Source organism: Dromiciops gliroides, chromosome 4, assembly GCF_019393635.1.
Source record: "Dromiciops gliroides isolate mDroGli1 chromosome 4, mDroGli1.pri, whole genome shotgun sequence".
Lineage (NCBI taxonomy): Eukaryota > Metazoa > Chordata > Mammalia > Microbiotheria > Microbiotheriidae > Dromiciops > Dromiciops gliroides.
The window spans coordinates 56,912,214-56,935,918 of NC_057864.1; the positions used below are offsets into that span (position 1 = coordinate 56,912,214).

Genomic DNA, 23,705 nt, shown 5'->3' on the forward strand with positions numbered 1-23,705 from the left:
TGGGAATTGTAAGTTTGAGGGTTATGTGGAGATTTGTCCTTGTAATATCATCTGTTGAAATGGAATTTAATCTATACAAAGTAATTGTTCATCTGCTCACTTCCACAAGTCCTCTCAAATTCTTCAAGATCCAATTCATGTTCCTAATCTTCTCTGAAAACTTTCTTCAGTCTTTTATCAGGAAATAATCTCTCCTTTAAATTTGTTGTTCTATCTTACCTGAACCATTCTGAATATGCTTTGTGTATCAAAGTTTTGGGGCATATGTCTTTTCTACCACTTTAGATCATAACATCCTTGAAAGCAGAGTCTATTCATAACTTTCTTCGTATCCACAGCATCAAAATAAGTGTTCTGAATTGCATTGGATTGAATTAAGAATTGTCTAGTTGATTCTGGAAACTGGAAAAATCTAGACAGAATCTTCATAATAGTGTCAGTAGGTATAGCATAGTGGAAATTACAAAGGTATTTACACCAGTCACCAGATAGATCTGGTTTCCATTTGCTCCCTCGACATCTGACTCTCCTCTCTGAGCAATCTTGAGTAAGTCACATTTCCTTTTCAATTCCCCATCTGTAAAAGAAGGATGATGCATCAGTATGTCACATCACTGTTAGGGGAATTCATATAAAACCTAAAAAATGTTTCAAGCCCTTTGAAAGACGGGCTGCTATATAAAGGAACGGACCTGGTGCCGTCAATAAGAGGTGAGCTTCAGATGAAAAGAGCAGCGTGCTGGCCATGGTGCTGACAAAGCAGGACCCTAGTAATTCACTACCTGAAGGAGAAAAACAAAACAAAACACCATACATGGGTTGTGTTTTATATGGTACTTGACCATCAAAGAGAGACAACAACAGATATTGAGAAAAATTATTGCAGGCATAAAAGATGGTGTGTGCAAAGGCACCAAGATAGGAAATGGAAAGGAGTCAGTTTGATTGAACAGTACAGATCATAAAGAAATAGCATATGATTAAGTTAGAAAGATAGGTTGCAACCAGATTTCATAGGTCCCATATTGCTAGGAAAAGGGTTTTCAATTTTTACTGGACAGCCACTGAAAGTTTTTATATTTTATTGGGCAGTCATTGAAAATTTTTCTTGCCACTGAGGAATTTTGTACAATTTAAAGACCACCAGGCTCAGAGGCAAAAAAAAAATCTGGATTTTAACCCTGATTCCAATGGTTGCTAACTATGTGGGCATGAGAAAGGCACTCACTTATCCTCTCTGACCCTCAGTTTCCTTGGTTTCCTCAGTTAAAAATAACAAGTTTAGTACCTAAATGTTGTATCAAATGAACCAGTGTATGTATCATTCTTTGGGTTTGTTTTATTTTTGGTTTTGGTTTTGTTTAGGGGTTTTTTTTTGGTGAAGCAATTGGGGTTAAGTGACTTGCCCAGGGTCATACAGCTAGTAAGTGTCAAGTGTCTGAGGCCAGATTTGAACTCAGATCCTCCTGAATCCAGGGCCAGTGCTCCTGTATCATCCTTTTTAAACCTTAAAGCATTACATAAATTTCAGTTATTATTATGATAAAAACTGTGCTTTCAGATCTTCTGGTGGGAATATAAAGAATTTAAGAGGGGAGAGACTGAAGGCAAGGAAGTAGGCTAGTGCAATAGTTCAGGTGAGGAGACAGGACATTAATTGGAGTGGTATCAACTGAAGTCGAATGGAGGAAACAGCAAGAAATATTATGTACATAGAAATAAAAGGACTTAGAAACTGACTGGACATGATGGGATCAGAGAGAGTAAAGAGTCAAAGATGTCTGTGATATTTTGAGGCTGGGTAATTCACTCAAACACTTGAAATTCCCTGAGCAGCAGTCAGATCCCTTCTTTGGTTTTCCTCTGGTCCTAAATATAGCTTTAAAAGCCATTTTTGTTGCCTTTAGGATTCATCATCAGCCTCAACTCATTCTGAGCTTTAGTGTATCTGACATTTCTATCAATAACTTGGATGAAGGTATGAGGGCCTTGCTCATCAAATCTAGAGGTGTCACAAAACTGAGAGCAAACATGTTAGAGAATAGAATTGGGATCCAGAAAAGATTTTTATCAGGCTAGAATAATGGGGCAAAGCTAACAAAATTAGATTTTAAAGAAATAAATATAAAGTCCAATTTGGGGGCCCAAAAACACAACAGCATAGTACAGGATGAGGAAGACAGAGCTAGGTGAGGAACTCAGGGGTAAACAGTAGGGGTTTTTTGGTTGGGAGGGCCCCAAGGGCTGCCAGGGACTACAAAATTAGCAGTGTTATCCTTGCCAAAAAAAATCTCATCTGATCTAACTTCAATGACCTGTAATTTTGTAAGTGACCATGGTCCCTATCATAGAACAGTTTGGAATTTTTCTTTAACTTTAGTAGGTATGTAAAGTAAAAGAAAAAACCATCATCATCCTGCAAACTCTCTGAACTTAGAGAGTACCTAATGAGAATTCTGGTCCTGAAATGGCAGTCTATCTATCACTGGTCCTGGGCTCCCAACTTTTCCAGTTTTGTAAGAGATAGAATAGCTTTTGAGGAACCAGGGTTACCTCCATGCCACAATGAAGCACCCAAGAAGGACTTTAATGGACACACTTCATCTTCGGATGCTTGAGAGGTATAGTGTACAGAACAAGGAAGGTAGTTAACTCACTCTACTCCATTTATTTATTTTTAATTTTTTAAGTGAGGCAATTGGGGTTAAGTGACTTGCCCAGGATCACACAGCTAGTAAGTGTTAAGTGTCTGAGGCTGGATTTGAACTCAGCTACTCCTGACTCCAGGGCCGGTGCTCTATCCACTGCACCCCATCTACTCCAACTAGCTACAAGACAATGTTCATTCTGGGCACTGCATGTTAAGAAACACATAGACAATCTGGGAAGAATCTGGAGGAAGATGTCTAGGGTAGTAAGAGTACTGGAAAACATACCATATTAGGTAGTTGAAATAGATCGATTTCACCTGAATAAATGCATATTTAGGATGAGGACATAAAAACTTTCTTCAAGTATTTTAAAGAGTATCATTTTGGAAAAGGAAGATTTGTTTCAGTAGAACCCAAGAAAGCAGAAATAGAAATAACATGAAATTGCAAAGAGGCATATTTTGACTTGGAAAAATTTACTAATGGTTAGAGTTGTCCAAATATAGAATAGGCTATCTAGCAGGAAGAAAGCAGTTTGCCAGCACTGGAGATACCCACTTGAAGATTTGATGATTGCTTATTGGTGATACTATGGAGAGTATCCCTTTTCTGGTATGACTTGTAATAGGTGCTATCTGAGATCTCTTCTAACTGTAAGGTTCTGGCATTGAATTGGCCATAAAATCTCTACTGGGTCTGTGTATGTCCATGAGTGGCTAAAAAGAAGTCATGCATGCCTAGTCCTGATTGGTGATCTAGGATGACAGTTGGCTCTCATTTCAATCTTTCCTTACATACCTCTCTGGGGCATATCCAAGTCCATAACTGTATTATCTCTAGCTGGGTTGTAGGTGGCTACACAAGAAAAACAGGAAGGGGCAGTTAGGTGGCACAGTGGATAAAGCACCGGCCCTGGATTCAGGAAGACCTGAGTTCAACCCTGGACAAGTCACTTAACCCTCATTGCCCTGCAAAAAAAAAACAGGAAGAAAATAACTAGTGAGCTTTGACAATAAAAATGGTCATGTCACTGTCTTGCGATACTGCTTTGTGCAAAGCAAATTCTTAGTCAAAATCCCATAATGTTCTATCCATTTACTCTTTGACCCTACTCAATATGACCAACTATTGGTTTTAGACATATTATTCCTAAATTCAGATCATATGGTCCTGCCCAGAATCCTGTGTAAGGGGCTAAAATTAAACCAAGAGAAACCAACCTCAGTGTTTGTCAGAAGTCGTTCCCTCGGCCGTACCTTGACTTCGTGCATGTCTCCCCTCATGTGACAGTTCAATGTCTGCTCTTGCATGTATTCCTCTTCTATATAAAAAACAACAGAATATAATACCCTATGCTAACAAACAATATATTAATAACAATATCAAAAAGGGAGAAAGGGGAAATTTTTTTGAATATGCTTATCAAAAATAATACTTCTAGAATCAATTTACACTTGCCATGGCAACCAATTTACCAGCGAAATGCTTTATAGAGTTTGATCAAATAATCAGTTGAGAGAAAAAATAACAAAAAACAAACAACTCAGAATATGGGAGCACAATACTCCCAGAATTAACATTGTATTATGAGGGGCAGCTAGGTGGCATAGTGGATAAAGCACTGGCCTTGAATTCAGGAGGACCTGAGTTCAAATCCAGCCTCAGACACTTGACACTTACTAGCTGTGTGACCTTGGGCAAGTCACTTAATCCCCATTGCCCCGCAAAAAAAAAACAAAACAAATCAAAACAAAAAACATTGTATTATGAAAAAAACATCTTGCATTGTTTTAAAATAGAGATAAATGAATACAACAAAATATACATGGAAGAATAAAAGACAATGAAATTCTAACTGGGAAAATCTAAATGAATTTGAACTTAACATTAATAAGAGTATTACAAAATATAAACTTGATCACATGAATATAAAAAGCTTTTACAAATATTCCCCCTTCTCATGGCGGAGCTTTCCTACAGTAACTCTCCAGCAGGTGGCGTCACTCCAATCCTTACCCCTGAATGTTTTATTTTGTGGATTTGGGGCTTTGGACTGGTATGCTAGTTGCCCATTTAATCTCCAGAATGCAGCATCATACTTGGATGATGCCTTGTCCCATTTCTGCTATTAATTACTCAGCATACACTACATCATTTCCTAATACCCTGAGGCATAGGAAACATGAGAAGTTACAGTTTACTAATGTCAAAGTCTTACCCACCAGTAAAGGAAATTTTAAAATGAGAGAGACTTCATGGGGTAGGGTGACAGTAAGGAGAGTGCCCCTATCCCTGCAGTGGCTCCTGAGTGAATGAATGGGAGTAGTCTCTATCATCTTCCACCCTCCCCTTGCCCTTGGCCCTTCAGCCTTCTCTAATGTTGCCCTCCTGCTGGGCAGGTCCCGGGCTAGAGGCCTCTATATGGCTCCCTTGGCCCCCTTGGCCCCATTCAGGCCTTGGGAGGGGCCTAGATAGTAGGGATGTTGGGGTTGCCTCCCCCCAGGAACCAGCCCCCTCCCACAAACTTCCCTCCTCTTATTGCTTCATAACCTTTTTCACATTTAGTAACTGTTTTTGGAAAGCACAAACTTCTGTAATGGCGTGTGCTCCTGTCTTTTAATAAGGAATCCAGATCTAGAAGGGAAAAAACAGAAATGGTGGAGAGAAGCACCAGAGTACACAGAGAAGGGCGTGATCTGGGCATCTTGGGCTCTTGGTTCTTGAGAAAAGGCCCTCTCTAGACCTGGGGTTTGTAGAATTTCATTCATACCTCATCAATGGATGCACAGCCTGGGCTTTTCATTGCTGTCTTGTTCCCATGCTAAAATCCCAGCATGACCAATAATGATTCTATGGATAACTCCCTAACATCCTGCCTGCTGTCCTTGATGGCTCACTAGGAGAACTGGGGACAAGTATCTTCAAAAATTACTATGATGAGGCATGGGAGGAGGTAGTTTTAGAAAATATCAAATAAGGGTATTTTACTAATTTTTAATTCCATGTTACATACCTGGCACGCAGCAATGGCCCTTTAGAAAGGGTCGAAGATATAGAATCAGAGGACTCGTGTTCAAATCCAGACTTGTCCACTCACAACTTATGTGACTTTGGTCAAACCAACTTATCTCTTTGGTCCCCAATTGCTTCCTCTGGAAAATGAGAAGGTTACAATTGATAGATGGTCAAAGGAGATAAACATGCAGTTTTCGGATGAAGAAATCAATGCTATCTATAGTCATATAAAAATGCTCTAAATCACTATTGATTTGAGAAATGCAAAAATTTCACAAGGCGACAGCTATTTTCTGAGTAATGATGGGCACTAATAACATAAAGAAATAGCATGTCATGTTTTTGCATTATTTATTTCCCTGGTAAATGAATAAGAGCTTTCCAAAGGCACCTGGTGGTACAGTGGATAGGTGACTGGGCCTAGAGTCAGGAAGAGCTGATTTCAAATCTAACCTCAGAAATTTACTAGCTGTATGATCATGTCTAAGTCACTTATCCTTTGGTTTCCTCAAGTGTAAAATGAAGATAATAGTACCAACTTCCCAGGATTGTTGTGAAGGTCAAATGAGATATTTGTTTGGGAAAAAAAGCCCTTGGGACAGCCAGATAAAGCCCTGGATTCAGGAGGACCTGGGTTCAAATCCTGCCTCAGACACTTGACACTTACTAGCTGTGTGACCTTGGGCAAGTCACAATTCTCATTGCCCCACCAAAAAAAAAAGAAAGAAAAAAAGCTCTTAACCCAGTGGTTGGCACATAGTAGGTTTTATATAAATGCTTATTCCTGCCTCTTCCCTTCTCCTCAGAGTCACAGAATTTCAGAGTGTACTTTGGAATTCTGTTTTCCCACATCATTTGCCCCTCATTACTTCTACATAGGTATTTCAGCTCCTATATTTTGGTCCAATCACTCTTCCTTCACAGTGCAAGGATTTATCTCCTTTCTCTCCTAGTCACAGCAGCTGGTTTCAGTTCTTTATGGCTCACCTCCCCTTCCAGATAGCAACAACAACAATAGGAACAGTTTCCATGTATATGTGATAAAGTGTCTTAAATAAGGAACATAAGGTAAGCATGATCTCCATTTTACGGATGAAGAAATTGAGACTCAGATGTGCCCAAGGTCACCTGGCTGGCAAATGGAAGAGCCAGGACTCAGCCCTACTTGTCGCAACAAATCAGAAGGGTGAGGCAGATGAAGAAGCACAGTGGAAAAGGCAACAGCTGCTACTTATGGTCCTGAGGAGGGCACCAGATTCTCAGTCTATGCCAGGGTTATCTACATCCAGAAAATAAAAGCATGCAGAAGCAAAATTGCTTGGCTCTTGTTACAGGCTGGCCCATCCTATAGCTGTTGCAGGATGGAGGTGGGGCATGGGCAGAGGGAAAATAGAGAACAAGGGGTGACCTCTTCACAGCAAAGTGGCATCCATATAGGGGTCTCCTCACTATCTTCATAAGTCTCAGTATCCCCTTGTATTGTGTGTGCATGTGTGTATATACATATACAAGCATATGTACATATATGTATATCTATATCTCGAGATAGAGATAGAGATAGATAGGTATATATGGAGATGGAGATGGAGATATAGATGTAGATATGTGTGTGTGTGTGTGTTTCCCCAGATAAATATTGCACGCTGGAGTCATACTGTTAATTGCCTAGAGTCTTGGGCACAGGGAAGGTAGAAGGGTAGAAAGTGATGAATCTGCATCACGGGACCCCAACAGCCATGTCCTTGACCAGATCTTCTAAACCCTTCCCTATTTTCTTGGTGGCCATTGGGTTGAGGGTCAAGGGCCTCTGGCACTCAAGTCATGGGATCCAGACACAAATCTTTTCATTCCCTAGCTGGTGCTTTTTCCACTGAACAATGATGATTCCTTTCAGGGCCCCTGGGGAAAATGTCTGGAGACACTCTGGCACCTGAGAAAGCAGTATTCATCTGGAGAGGCAGTGATGCTGATAGAAAGAGCTAAAAATAGATCTCTACCCAAGGCCATGATAAGCCAATGAGTTTGTCCTAATGTGATCGTGCTTCTGATTATCCTCTCATGTGCCCAGTCACTTGATATCCCCACTAAAGAGGGTCAAGGATGGTCCCTGTTAAAGGTTCAGAGGTGGAATAATGCGACATCAGCTTTGATTAAGCACCTCTCAGCTTTAACCAAAACCAAATTTTAAAAAGAGAACCCAACCTCAGAAGATTGACCTTCTGAGTAGACTGAAATGAGGAGATTTGAGAAGCACCCCCCCAAAGACCCTTCATCCCCAAAATATCTCCTCCACAGGTCTCCACATCTGATACCTAAAATATCTCTTTGGGGGCTGACCATGTTAAAATGCAAATACTCCTGAGGGGGGGGGCACCGTCTACTATCAGTCTTTATCAGAGGCTTTTTTTTCTAGGCATAGCTAACTCAGAATGCTTTTGGGGGAAAAAAGGGAGAGAGGGAATTGGGGGTTCAGAGCCTGGGTCACCATCCAAAGAGACCTCAGGCAGTCAGCAGAAGGATATCAGGTGATTGGGGAAAGCGAGTATCACAGGGAGGCTGAAAAGAAAGGTGTGGATGAACCAAAGACAAATTTCACCTGCTTCACAGTTGTGCCAGGGACTAATCAGGTTTAACTATCTTATTAGGAAGGAAACACAGATCTTTTTCCATGTTTTTCTAAGAGCATGGAAATCCTCATTTCTTATGACACAGTAGTATCCCATCACAATCATATGCCACAACCTGTTCAGCCATTTAAAAAAGAGAGAGAGGGTATCTAGGAGATGGGGCAGCTAGGTGGCACAATGGATAAAGCACCAACCCTGGATTCAAGAGGACCTGAGTTCAAATCCAGCCTCAGACATGTGACTAACTGTGTGACCCTGGGCAAATCACTTAACCCTTATTGCCCCGCAAATAAACAAATAAATAAGTGAATGAATAACTAAATAAATAGATAGATAGGTTGATGAATGAGTGAATAGATAAATGAATAGATTAATAAATAAATGAGTAAACAAACAAATCAATGAATGAATGGACAAACAAATAAACGGATGGATAGATGGATAGATGGATAGATAGATAGATAGATAGATAGATAGATAGATAGATAGATAGATAGATAGATAGATAGATAGATAGACAGACAGATAGATGGAGTTACTGAAACTCATTCAGCTTATGGGCAGCTAGGTGGCTCAGTGGATAAAGCACCTGCCCTGGATTCAGGAGGACCTGAGTTCAAATGTGACCTTAGACATTTGACACTTACTAGCTGTGTGACCCTGGGCAAGTCACTTAGCCCTCACTGCCTGGAGAGAGAGAGAGAGAGAGAGAGAGAGAGAGAGAAGAAACGAAACAGAACAAATCCAGCATCACAGGAACTGAAAGGGACCTTACACATCCCCTGGTAAGAAGAACATGGATTTAGTGGCCATCTAGTCCAGTCTCTTCTTTTTACACACCAAGAAAGTGACTAGTCCAAGGTCACACTGACAGATGAAAATTGTTCCTGAGGTGGAGCATATTATGCTGATATCAGACATTAACCCATTAGTACGAATTAGATTATCAGAGGCTTTCCTAACCATAGCTAACCAACAGTGTTTTTATAAGAAGGAGAGAGGGAATTGGGGGTTCAGAGACTAGGCCGCTCACTATTCAAAGAGACCTTGGGCTTGATTGCCCACTTGATTTCACTCCAGAGCCAACAATATTTCCACTCTACCAGGCTGCCATTTACCAGTGAGGAAACTGAGGCCCTAAGGAGTTAAGGCTCTTTGCCAAGGTCACAGAGGCAGTCAGGAGATAGTGAGCTTTGATTTAAGCCCAGGTTTTCCAACTATAAAATCAGTGCCCTCTGTTATGTCCTTAGAAATGAGCATCCTCTGGCCAAGTCACCACTGGTTAATGACAGCTAACATTTCTTTATATAGCACTTTAAGGTTTCCAAAGTGCTTTACGAGCATTATCTCATTTTATCTTCACAACAACCCTGGGAGGTGGGTGTTGTTATTATCTTCATTTGTACAGATAGAGAAAGCAAAGCAGACAGAGGTTAAGTGACTTGCCCAGGAACATACCTTTACTGAAACTGGATTTGAACTCAGGTCTTCCTTAACCAAGGTACAACATTCTATCCACTGCACCACCTGGCTACTGGTTAAACAGGCCTTTCAAATCAACAAACTCTTCAACCATTAGACATAGTCATAATCATGGAGAAAAAAAATGTCTAGAGATCTCCTGGATCAAATTATACAAGCTTTGCTAAGCAGCATTAACAAGCAGTAGTGCTTTTATTATGATTACAGAAGCAGTTGGCACAGTGCCTAAAAAGCTGACCACCCAGAGACCGGGGTTCAAGTTCTCCTTTGCCAAATACCTGCTAATGAGCCATATGATATTGACGAAATCACTTGACCTCTCAGTGCCCCAAGACAGCTCTGTTAGACGCTCAGTTGCAGAACAGGTGGTGATCTGCACCAGCCAAAGGAGTTTTCTACTGGGAGTTCCCTATGCCAATGAGGTCACAGACCCAGACCAATAATAGCATTTTAGGGAGGTAATGTTGTTTACTGGAAATAAGACTAGTTAGGGTTAAATCCAAACCTGAACACTTGGCAAGGGCATTCCTGATCAAACTGAGGTTAAACCACATTCTTCCCCCAGTAGAATGTAGGAAAAATGGAAGGAAGGAAGGAAGGAAGGAAGGAAGGAAGGAAGGAAGGAAGGAAGGAAGGAAGGAAGGAAGGAAGGAAGGAAGGAAGGAAGGAAGGAAGGAAGGAAGGAAGGAAGGAAGGAAGGAAGGGAAGGAGGGAAGGAGGGAGGGAGGGGAGGGAAAGAGGGGGAGGGGCATGAGACAGAGGAAATTCTTATTGAATTAAAAGATATCTGGAGGCAACTAGGTGGCACAGTGAATAAAGTACTGGCCCTGGATTCAGGAGGACCTGAGTTCAAATCCAGCCTCAGACACTTGACACTTACTAGCTGTGTAACCCTGGGTAAGTCACTTAACCCTCATTGCCCCGCAAAAAAAAAAAAAAAAAAAGGATTTCTGGTGTCCCTTCCAACCTTAAAATTCAATGATGGGTTTGCTAGCCATGTGACCAGCAATTCGGCATCTGTGAACTTTAGTTTCCACATCTATAATATGAGAAAAATACTTGCACTAACTCAACCCGCCCCCTACTCTGGGTTGTTAGGTAGAAAGTCAATTGTGAAGCCCTCTAAAATGTGAACTATTCGTCTTTTTGGTTCATAGAATCAAAGATTTAGAGCAGGAAGGGCCATCTAGTCCCATCACCTCATTTTATAGAGGAGAAAACTGAAGCACAGAGAGGCTGAAAGTCTCACCTCAAGTCACACAATTTATAAGTAGCAGAGGCAGGATTTTTAAGTCAGGTCTTGAATTTCGAAATTGACTGCTCTTTCCACTGTACTACATTGCTTCTTTGAATCAGGATGACCATTGCCTAAAGTGGCTCTTAGACAGTTAAGCTCTGGGCATGATGGAAAAGAAAGCATTGGGCATAGGAAGAATACATGCATATCTTTCATTAGGACCCTTACTTTAAGCATCTGGCCTATCTGCTTCAATAAGGTCACTTTCAATTGGGTAGACTCCCCTGAGTCTCTCAGATCTTGCCTAATTCAGCATCAAGAACCCAGGGTGTGCTTAGTTTAAAAAAAGAAACTTCATGGATGAATATAACTAACAACATAACCACCTGCCTGTGCTCTTGTCTCACTAGGATAACCCAGGCATCAGAGAGGCTTTCACACCTATGTATGTGTATTTATTATTAACACACTCTTTTGATAAATGTGTTTCTGACAAATTGTTCCAAAGTTGGACTTTTGTAAACCACAACCTATTTTCCCCTCAGTTTATATATTCATCTCAGTGGAGGTTGATCGCTCTTATCACTTTAGCTTCCAGTTTCTCTGCCCTTTTCTCCTAGGAAGGCAACCCTTTCCTACTTTATCCCCTTCTTGCTCAAGAAGGTCACAATCTATCATAATAACTGGAATTTATATGGCTCTGTAAGGTTTGCAAAACACTTTACAAATATTATCTCACAACAACAAGGTATGGGCTACTATTGTCCCCATTTTACAGACAAGGAAACCAAGTCACAAAGAATAAGCTGAGTCATACAGCTAAAATATCTAAAGCCAGATTTGACCTTGGGTCTTTTTTGGCACTCTGTCCACTGAGCCACCTAGCAAACTGCCCTTCAGTGCCTTGAAGGGCTCACCTTTTAAAGTGCCCTCCCCCCGGGAGAATTCTTTGCTAAAATAAATAAATAGATAGATAGATAGATAATAGATAAATAGATAAATGAATAAATAAATAAATAAGTAAATAAATAGATAAATAAATGGATGAATGAATACATAAATAAATAGATAGATAGATAATAGATAAATAGATAAATGAATAAATAAATAAGTAAATAAATAGATAAATAAATGGATGAATGAATACATAAATAAATAGATAGATAGATAGATAGATAGATAGATAGATAGATAGATAAATAAATAAAAAGGAGTGCCCTCCTTTTAAAATGAACATTTACATCAATCCCTCTCTAGTTTTATCCATTTGGGGGGGAGGAGGTTTTCTAAAGCTAATTGTGCTTGTGACAGTGCAGTGGAGAGAGCACAGGAGATCTGGGGTCTGACCCCAGCTCTTCTACTTACTGTGTGACCCTGAGCAAGTCACTGAACCTTTCTAATCATCAGTTTCCCTGAGTGTTCTAATGAAGATTAAAATATACCTTGCCCTGGGCGCAGCAAGGTGGCTCAGTGGATAAAGCACTGGCCCTGGATTCAGGAGGACCTGAGTTCAAATCCGGCCTCAGACACTTGTCACTTACTAGCTGTGTGACCCTGGGCAAGTCACTCAACCCTCATTGCCCCACCAAAAAAGAAAAGAAAAGAAAAATACTTTGCCCACCTAGACCACAGTGTGTTGATACTGTTGTTTTGTGCAGCTCAAAAGAAGTAATTCATGATTAAAACTCTGTTACCACAAAGTGCTACTTTGTGGCAGAGTAAATTTTCGTGACTATTGTTATCTTGGTGGTTATTACCATTGAATCGTAAATGATAGAGTTAGAATAAGATGCTCCTTGGAAAGTATCTTATATGACCAGTCATTATGCAGAAAAGGAAGATGTATTTTTAAAAATTTTCATAAGTATTGAAAGTGTCTTGCTTATCACAAACATCCATACTCCAGAGATTTGCTTGCACCAAAAATTATTTCATAATGACAATGATGACAATGACAATAGCCCCTAGTTATATAACACTTTGCCATTTGTGACATTTATCTTTATCACTGGATTTCTCTCTGCTCTCATCCAACCCTGGGCTCATTCGCCCATCCCTCCTCTCTATACCACCTTAACAATGGTACTCACTGGAGCTCTAACCTTGAAAAGGTATTTGCCTGTTCTAAGGACTAATTGTTTTCTTTCTGCATACCTACACACAGAGCACCACCATATCCACTCTTCCACATACCCCCAACATAGGGATCCCAACTGCAGACACTTTTTCCCAAAAGTCCCCAAGCAGCTCCAGAGCCTTTCACCCACACAGCTTACCTAGGCAGAAAGCCGCACCAGGCCCGGTGCCCCAGCTGCACAGAGGAGAACTCTTTTTCCCATAGTCCGACTGTGTTTTGCAGCCACTGACATCACAAAGGTGTCACCTGGCAACCACAGTGGCATGCGGTTCTGCCCTGGCTCCCCTTGACTTGCAAACTTAGAGAAAGGGTGAATAATTCTAAAGCAGCCAAGTAGGCAAAGTGCCCGGAGGCTGTGTGAGTGAGCAATCTGCAGGGCTCCGGAACAGAGAGAGGGCTGTGCAGCGTCAGGCCTCGCATCTCAACTTCTGTTCTGTTTTCCTGTAATGGAAAAATTGCTTGCACGAAGGTAGAATCTTATAGTCCTTTCCAGCTCTCTCTCCCCACTCGCCTCCCTCCCTTTACCCTTCTCACCTCACTCTCCTGTCTGCCCCCCCCCCGCCACGCTCGCGCTCACTCACACACACACACACACACACACACACACACACACCTGCATTCTGCTCAGACTGCAAGGTGGGACGAAGGTAGCCACAACACCTTATTATGTCCCTTGTGACAGGCCGCTGGCCCTGGTGGTTGCTGTTGTCCTGTGGAATAGGACTGGTCTCAGGAGATGATCTTTGTCCGAAAAAATGTACCTGCGGATTACTAGGTGTGGTTTGCACTGACCTGGTGGAGTTTCCCGATAATGTACCACTCAGTACTCGGCAACTCATCCTGAAGGAAAACAGGATCACCATCTTACCAGCCATGAGCTTAGGTCTCCTCATTGACCTCATCTACTTAGACTGTAGGTTCAACAAAATCACACAGATCATGGATTACACCTTCATCGGAGTCGACAAACTCATGTACCTTGACCTCAGTTTTAACAACCTCAGTCTCATCTCCCCATACGGTTTCAGCATGCTCCACCATCTGGTGATCCTGAACATTTCCCACAACCCCCACCTCAAGGAGATCAATAAATACACCTTTGCCAACACCACCTCCCTGAGACACCTGGATCTGAGCAACACAGGTTTGGAATTCCTGGATGTACATACCATCCACCACCTGTCAAATCTCAAGTCTCTACATTTGAAAGGAAATCCCTGGAACTGTAACTGCATGTTGGTGGAGTTCAGCATGTACTTAATAGTGACAAAAATTGAATACCCAGGTGAGAAGAGGGACTAGTGTGGGGCTGGGAAAGGGGGGAAGGGGAGAGAAGGCAACAAGAAAACTGGGGGTGGGTTGTAAGGGAATGCAGATAAAAGGGAGAGACAATAAAAATGGAAGTAAATTGGGAGTAGCTTTATTTTAAGATATTGCTCTGCTAGTTAAGATGTTATCTGCTATTAATTTTAAACTGCACCAAGACTTTGGGGACAACTTGTCTAAGTTCCCAAAGCTCACATGTGGACTTTCAAGCTTCAGCGCAGGGCGGGCAGGGTGGGGGTGGGGGGGGCAGGGATCCAGAGTATATGTCTTTTCTCTTCCATCACAATGTAAGCTTTTTGTGAGTATGGACTATTTCACCAGTGCATAGTGTCTGGCTCATAGTAGGTGATTTTCAATGCTTGTTGATTGACTGATTGAAGTTCAAAGTCTTTCCTATGAAGACCTTCACTGAGGATCTACTCTGCCCCAGTAGATAGGACCGAGCCCAAATTCATAAAGTAGACAAAGCAAAGCTTTCTTCTACCTCAGATATAAATTTCCTTGATTTGCCTAATTTACTCTTCTTCAAATCAACAAGCATTTACGTAGCATCTGCTATGTGCTAGGGCACTGGGATCACTGCTCAGAAACTTGGGTTTGCCAAATGACAATGCCAGACTCCAGACTGTCTAGTGAAAAATTCAATAGAAGAGTAACATCAGCAAGTTGAGTTGGAATGAGAAGAAATAATGACATGGTATGAGTTTTCAGTCTCCTTTATTTGGGGGTTAAGGTTTTCAGGGCTATGTAGTCAGGGTGAATGTCACCAAGAGTTCAACCATCCATAGGAAAGATGACCTTTGAGTAATGGATTTGAAAGAAGGATTTGAAAGGAGTTTGGGGGACAGAAAGATGGACTAATAATTGGTCATTAAGAGAGCAGGAGGAAAGAGAATGGGAGGAAAGAACAAAGGAAAAAATTGGTTAGTGTCTTGCAAAGCTCAAATGAATAGAAGGAAGTAGATAGAAGGAAGAGTACATGAACTAACCTAGAAATGGCAATGTTAATGTCTCTAGACATGTCGAACATCCTCTACGGCAAAAATTGGACTCTCTAGTTGGTAGATTATGAGGTCTCCCATGGGAGTTCTCCAAGCTAATTGCTACTGCCATGGCCCCTTCTCCGCCAAAGTCTGTCAGGAGTCCCAAGAGAGAAGATAACAAAATCAGTAGCTTCCACTGAAAGCCTTTCCTCTCTCCATTCAAGTTTCACTTTACTTAGTAGTCTCCTGTCACATCCCTGGCTTCTGCCTCCACCACCCTACCATATAAACCCAAATCTCTTCTACTCTTGGCTTTCACTGCTCACCCCTTCCTCCAGAGTGACACCAACTGGTAAAGGAGAAGGAGTGTTTAGTCTGCTTGGGTGCCCAGATGCCATAAGAAACCTGGGCTATACTCTTCTTGGAATAAAGGGTCAGATTTCAATAGGTATTTTAAGGTTGGAAAAGTGTTTCCCCTCCCCATAACAACCATATGAGATGGCCAACAAAATTATCACCATTTTAAAGATGAGGAAACTGAGGCTCAAGAAAATTGTGTGGTGATCCCAGAGATAGTGTCAGGCTAGAGATTTGAAACCAGAGACGATCTCAACTTCAGGACCTTCCAAATTTGCACATTCCTTCTCAAGTGACAATAACCCCCTTCCCCACACCCACACCCACACCCCCATGAAGCCAATACTTTCAGCACAGTATAGTAAATAGAGTGAGCTGGATCTGGAGTCAGGAAGGCATGGACTTGAATTTCAGCTCCAGTGTTGACCAGCTATATGACGCCAGGCAAGGCTTAACACACTCTTAGCCTCCCCTTCTCCATTGGTAAAATGGCAGTCATAATAGCACCTACCTCACAGAGTTGTTGGAAGGATAAGATAATTTATTTCAAGTGTTTTTTGCAAACCTTAAAAAACATTATACAAATGTTAGTTCCTTTTAATTGTTATTTTTCATTGGCTCTTTGCCCCTTCAGACCTCCCCCTGGGCTTCTAAGGAAACACTGTTGAAAATAATGGCACTGATGCAGCTAGGTGGTACAGTGGATAAAGCACCAACCCTGGATTCAGGAAGGCCTGAATTCAAATCCGACCTCAGAGACTTGACACTTACTAGCTGTGTGACCCTGGGCAAGTCACTTAACCCTCATTGCCCTGCAAGAAAGAAAGAAAGAAAGAAAGAGAGAGAGAGAGAGAGAGAGAGAGAGAGAAGGAAAGAAGGAAGGAAAGAAAGCTTACCTTTCCCAATCATCCCTTTTTGTTGCACCCATGAAGCAGACTATGTTGACTGAATTGATTGTCCCTTTCAAGCAGCTGAATTTTTTGATGACTGTTTAATTGGAGAGATTTCATTGAAATGTATCATCTGACACATCTATAGGCAAGCCTAGTTGGTCTAAAAAAGGAATTAATCCATCATGAGTTGACATATGTGTATTTGTTAAGGACAATGGAGAGGAAATAATAGAGGCAGCTGTGTTGCATGGTACAGTCTTGGGTATAGAGTCAGGAACACCTGAGTTCAAATCAAGCCTTCAGACACTTATAAGCTGTGTGACTTTGGGAAGGTCACTTTTCTTCTGTTTGCCTCAGTTTCCTCAACTGTAAAATGAGGGTAATAACACCTACCTTCTAGAGTTGATGTGATGATCAAATGAGGTAATATTTGTAAAGTACTTAGCACAGTGCCCAGCACATAGTAATTGCTATTATAAATGTATCATTATTATTATATAAGAAAGAGAGGAAACCTTCCCAAATAATTTGGATTACTGGTTTATGAGACATTCATATCTGCAAAATGTACTTCTTTCTTTTTTTCTGTCTCTCTCTGTCCCTCTCTCTCTCTTCTGGATTATACTCCACTGCTTCAGGCCACAGAAAGCCTGTAGGATACATAAATGACACTTATTTTGCTCCAGTTCATTGTTGGCTCCTCCAAAGTGGAAGTGAATTCCAAGCCAAGCATAAGTACTCCTTTTCCTCTTGAAGGGAATGGAAGGGAATAAGCATTTGTAACTATAGGTTGTGCGGTGAATAGAGTCCTGAACCTGGAGTGAGGTAGACATGAGTTCAAATCCAGCCTCAGATACTAGCCATGACCCTGGGCAAGTCACTTAACGCAGTTTGCCTCAGTTTTCTCATCTGTAAAAATTAGCTGGAGAAGGAAATGGCAAACCACTCCAGTATCTTTCCCAAGAAAATCCCAAATGGGGTCACAGAGTCAGAAACAACTGGACACCACCACCTTTGAATTAGCAATATCATATATTTTATGATACATGCAAACATAATGTAGCAGAAACATGTGAGTAACTCTGGAGCCAGAAGTCCTAAGGTTCAAGTCCCAACTCTCTCACTTTTTTATCAGGAAGATGCCCCAAAACAAACTTGCCATGCTTTACAATGCCACTAAGGACTGGCTCTCCTGGGTAGAACAAAGCAGGATGTGTCATTGGCCCATTCACTTTGATTAATCCCGGGATACCTCAACTTTCCAAACAGATCTAAATGAAAAGGTAATTGTTCACACTACAAAAGAACTTGCCCACAAGGTCCCTTTGAATAATATGCTTCTCTGAGATACGCCAAATGATTCTATTTATAAAAATTCTATGTATGCACAACTTCTCAGGGATAAATTTGACTTCACAAAGAGAAGTATATGTATAAGATACTAAATTCTAGTGGGGTGCGGATGTCCTGCCAGATGATGAGAAAGCAGAGCTCTAGCCCCAATCGGCACGCATGTAGTTTAAAAAAAAATAGACCAAAAGATTCAGTTTCGGTTTTGGCTTGGGTCAGCATGTAGAAGGAAAATATCCTGGCCCTAACTATCTTTTTCCAGTCATTGATTCTATTTGAAAAAGATAAGGTAAATTAATCTCCTCCTGTGATGTCTAATATTTCCTAGGAAGATAAGGTCAAATAGAGCTGACCCACCATGGTATTCATTATTATGATAAAAAAATAACTTATACTCATGGGGCACTTTATAGCTTCCATCTCATTTGGTGTCCATGCCAGCCCCAAAGTAGGCTATACAAGGATATTTCTGCCACCTAAATACTCTCAAATCCCAATGCTTTTCAGCACAGGTTAGTTCCCCCATATCCTTAATGATCATAAAGCCCATTTTTCTAGAGGAGGAGAGTGAGACCTAGAGGGAAAAAAAAGCAAGTTGCCTACCATAATGCAACTAGGTAGTAGCCAAGCTGCCACAGCTAACTTTGTTATGTCAGCTAGATATGTAAAGGTCAGGGTTGTTTCTCTGCATTTGAGTATGGCTAAGACTTATCTCTGGGAGTTCCTGAGGTTAGAATTTTATAGTCGCTGAAATCCATCTCAGTCTTGGCACACAGAGCATAATTCTGAGCTCCAGTCACTGAATCAGAACCCTTTTATCTGCACAAGTGTGCAGTATGGAAGCAAGCATGCTGAGGGAGGAAAGTACAGAATCCTCCCCTCAAGATGCTTCGATTCCAGACCCAGCTTCTGTAGAATCACAAACCCTCAAGTCAAGTCAACAAGTATGTAATAAGTACTGAAAAGGATCGCAGAATCAATCAGTCCAAAAATATGCCAGAACAAGCCCTCTCCAACATATCAGACAAGTGGTCACCCAAGTTTGGCTTGAAAACCTCCATTGAAGAGGATGCTATGGCCTCTGTTCTGTTTGTAGAGAGCCCTAATTTTCAGGAAGTTTGACCTTAGTTTTCACCCATTCTGGTTTCTTGTGAAATCCTCTGAGGCCAAACAGCAAGGCTCAACAGGTTTCCATGTGATGGCCAATCCAATAAGCATTTCTTAACTGCAAGGCACTTTGCTAAGAGAAAAAGGTACAAAGACAAAATGAACAGTATCCCCCTTCACCAACCTTACACTCTACCAGGGGAATATAATAGATAAGTAGGCACATGACAACTGAGGGAAAGAGAGATTGAGAGGGGTGAGGGGGGAGAACAAACTAAAACCTAGGGGATCAGGAAAGACATTCTGTGACAGGTGTACTGTACATGAGCTAAGCTGAGCCTCAAAGGAAGCTAGGGCTCCTATGTTTAGGCAAGGAGCAGACAGTGAATTCAAGGCATGGGAGTAGGAGATGAATGCAGCAAATCAACCAATTTGCCTGGAAATTAGAGTACAAGAAAGGGAGTAATATAAAGGTCACAAAACAATGTTGATCTTTAACCATCTCATAGAGTTGTCCCCTTCTCTCCACTCATATAGCCAACTACCCTAGCTTCGATTCTCCTCTTTAAGATATGTTAATAGCTTTCTTGTTCTCACTGCTACCAGTCAATGCTCTCTTAACTCATCCTCCACCAAGCTACTAAATTATATTCATGGAACACTCATGTGGTTTTGTCATTCCTCAACTCAAAAATCTTCAATGGCTCCCTATTGCCTCTGGGATAAACTACAAACTCTGTAGTGATACCTAGATGGCACAGTGGATAGAGTTCTGGACTTGTGGTTAGGATAGACCTGAGTTAAAATCCTGCTTCAAACACTTATTAGCTGTATGACCCTGGACAAATCACTTAATCTTTCTCAGCCTCAGTTTCCTTATCTGTAAAATAAGGATAATAAAGCAACTACCTCTCAGAATTGGTGTGAGGATTCAATTATATATATATGAAGCACTTTTAAAACCTTAAGGAGAAATATAAATACTAATTATTATTAAAGTCCTTCATGCCTATCTTTTTTGAATTTCCAGACTTTCTGGTTTCTACTTTTCTAGATTTATTTCACATTATTCCTCTGTATCCATTCTACTTTCCAGCCAATGGGATCTTTTAGCTGTTAGCTAAATCAACACACCATTTCCCATCTCCATGCCCTCCATACCTGGAAGATACTTCCTCTGCACTCCCACCTTTTAGAATCCCTAGCTTCTTTTTTTTAAGTTCTATGGGGGTTTTTGCTGGGCAATGAGGGTTAAGTGACTTGCCCAGTGTCACACAGCTAGTAAGTGTCAAGTGTCTGAGTTGAGATTTGAACTCAGGTCCTCCTGAATCCAGGGCCAGTGTTTTATTCACTGAGCCACCTAGGTGCCCTCCCTAGCTTCTTTTGAAGCTCAGGAGGATGTCACCCAGGAAGAAGAGATGAAGATGGTGGGAATTTCAGACATGGGGGACAACCAGTGAAAATGTCCAAGTCAGGAGATGAAGTGTCTTGTTTGAAAAGCAGCAAGGAGGCTAGTGCCACTTTATCTCAGGGTACATGGGCAAGCATAAGGTAAAAGGAGACTAGAAAGGTGGGGCTGGGAGAGGAGATGAGGAAAGGCATTGAATACTAAACAGAGGATTTTATAATTGATTCTAGAGGCAATAGGGAGCTACTGGAATTTACTGGGTAGAGACATGATATGGGCAGACCTGTGCTTTTAGGAGGAAGACCATTTTGGCAGCTGAATGGTTGATACACTTATGTGGGGAGAAACTTGTGGCAGGGAGACCAACTAGCAGCAGACTATTGAAATCCAAGTATGGAGTGATGAGGACCTGAACCAAAATAGTAGCTGTGTCAGAGACATTACAACAGTAAAATCAACAGGCTTTGGCAACAGATCAGATTGGGGGAGGGGTGTGAAAGTGAATAGTCAAGGATGACATCTAGGTTGTGAGCCTCAGGGACTGGGTGGATGGTGTCATCCTCAGTGGTACTAATGAAATTTAAAAGGAAGCAAGCAGTTAGGTGGCGCAATGGATAAAGCACTAGCTTTGGCTTCAGGAGGACCTGAGTTCAAATGCGGCTTCAGACAGTTACTAGCTGTGTGACCCTGGGCAAGTCACTTAACCCTCACTGCCCCAACCAAAAAAAAAAAAAAAGGAAGGAAGGTTTGGGGGGAGGAAGATAATGATTTCAGTTTTAGCAATGTGGAACTGAAGCTCAATAGAAAAAATAGGGCTGAATGCATAGATCTGGGATTAACTAGGATAAAAATGTTCGCTGAATCCATAGGAGCTAATGACATTCTCAAGAGAGAGAACACAATGGCATATGAGGAAAGGAGTTTGCTGAGACCATTTTCTTCCACCATAAGTGCAGTGTTTAACAAGCATTATTAAAACTCACCACTGCCTTACATAGCTGGAACAATATTATCACACATCTGTTCCTATGGAATTTTGCCTTAGAATTGTTCTCTACTTACTTTATGTATTTATATCTTACTCTTACTCTCATTTAGATTGTGTTTAGAGAAAATTTAATGTAGTCATGCAGTTCAGTAGTGATTGAGTCTCAGGAGCTAATTATCAAAGTTTCATCCTTATTCAGACTGGCACAGAAACTCCTCATCAGGAAAGTCTTACCTCTTCAGGTGATTTATCAAATAGTATTATTCGATTTTGTCCCAATCCATCTACTCTCTGGACCATTCTCTACCTGAGAGGGATGAGAAAAAGTAAATCAATTACCACCACAATTCCTGGGATGAGAAGGGAGACTATTAAGGAAGGATGGTATTCAGGCCAACTGATGAACCTGTCCAAAATTTTACACTAGGGGAAATGCGGACCAGTGTTAATGGACTTGGCCTAGAGTTTCCCACAGTTGTATCAGTTCTAATACTTAAAAGTATCAAAGGAATCAAGAATTAGTTGAGTACTTTACATTCTTCTGGCTTACTCAGGACATTTTTATGATTATATAAAAGAAGATCACATCGCTGAAATGAGAACAGGTATCACCGCCATATTCTCCGACCAAGTGGAGATAGCCAATTTATAGTCTTGCAACTAAGTTGAGAAGACAAAAAATAAATTGGTGTTGGTATGGAGTTGAGAGATGAATGAGGGCAGGGGGTAGTACATAAACAATTATGGGAGAGAGAAGTACACGTTATGAGATTAAGGAAGGTAAGATCAACAGGACACAGTCATGATTGGAACATCCTAGAAATAAGAAGAGCTGAATTGGTGTTTTCCATTGTCCTGCCTAGTCACAGCATTCTTTCTAATAGAGATGCATTTTTCCAGTCTATCCATGTCAGAAATAGCTAGACTTAGAGGTGACACCATAGCTGCTTTGATGCATTTGACCAACCTCTATAGGGATGTCAATCCCTCCAGCATCAGAACAAAATACAACAGAAGAGTGTTGATTCCGCAAAAGTCTGCTTTTTCTATCTGTGATATCCAAAGGATAGCCCTGTGCCCTTGTTTTAAAGATGAGAAAACTCAGGTCCAGAGGAGCAGAATGAATTTTCTAAAGTTATCTCAGTTGTTCATAGCAGTCAAAACATGTCCTCCCTCACTCCCAACCACCATATCAAATGTATTTGATGAAATTCCCAGAAGAGTCTATTTCTGTTCTTCCTCTGACATATAGCTTAAATCTTGCTATAGTCCCTCTTGTGGAAAAAAGACTGTTATCCTCTACATATAATTTTGCCTTTTCCTATAATACCCAAAGAAGGGGGAAAGAAATGAAAAGGGAGATAGAGAATAGGAGGGAGCCTTTGTCTAATAATAGAATAATACACAAATAAAACCTCAGAGTTGAAAGAGATAGAAGTTATCTGTTCTAAACCCTAACGTGAAATAGGAACCCCCTTTACAGCATTCTCAACAAGTGGTCCTCTAGTGTCTCCTTTGACACTACCACCTTGCAAGGAAGCTTATTCCACCATTTATTAGGGACTTCTTTCTTAAAATTCCTAAAATTTATCATATGACTTCCATCCACTGCTTCCAGTTCTTCACTACACCTTACTGAGGGCCAGAAAGCCTTCTAATTCTTCTCCAGTGAACTCTCTTATCACCCTCCCCACAGAAGCTTGTTCCCACCTTTTCTTCTATACACATCTACACTACCCCATCCTCTAACTCAAAGACTCCCTTAGAATTCACTTAAATATGGAAGCCATTTGTCATGAATTTCCTCTTCTCCCCATTCTATGCTTTAAAACACCTCAGTAACATCCTTCATTCTCTTCTCCTTTGTCCCAGTCTGATACATAATATTGGTCCTTCTTGCCAAGGCTAACCCCTATATTTGTGTTCTTGGTCTCATGACTGTTTAAATGGTGTTTACCCATTTCAAACATCATCTCTTCTCATCTTTGACCTCTCCCTATCTACTGGTTCCCACTGCCTGACACATAGGAAGTACTTACCAAATCCTTGTTGACATGACTTGGCTAAATACATACCTAGCTCTTCCCCACCATCTAGTCCAGCTCCCTCATATAACAAATGGGGATACATCAGCTAATCTTCAT

General features: G+C 41.1%; 1 protein-coding gene and 1 long non-coding RNA gene across 2 annotated transcripts in view; one reads left to right on the top strand and one right to left on the bottom strand.

Moving 5' to 3' along the window:
- Positions 1-453: 453 nt before the first annotated feature.
- On the bottom strand, positions 454-13,363 carry LOC122753251. Its single transcript, XR_006356263.1, has 5 exons — positions 13,289-13,363; positions 5,665-5,803; positions 3,872-3,972; positions 693-782; positions 454-577 (listed from the first exon to the last, which is right to left on the bottom strand). It is a non-coding gene; the product is annotated as an uncharacterized LOC122753251 (long non-coding RNA).
- A 452-nt stretch (positions 13,364-13,815) lies between these two features.
- Positions 13,816-23,705, top strand: part of LRRC52 (leucine rich repeat containing 52) — a 40,481-nt gene continuing 30,591 nt past the window's right edge. Inside the window, exon 1 of the mRNA XM_044003114.1 lies at positions 13,816-14,434. Within this exon, the coding sequence (XP_043859049.1) occupies positions 13,816-14,434 (619 nt within the window). The remainder of the gene's footprint in view (positions 14,435-23,705) is intronic.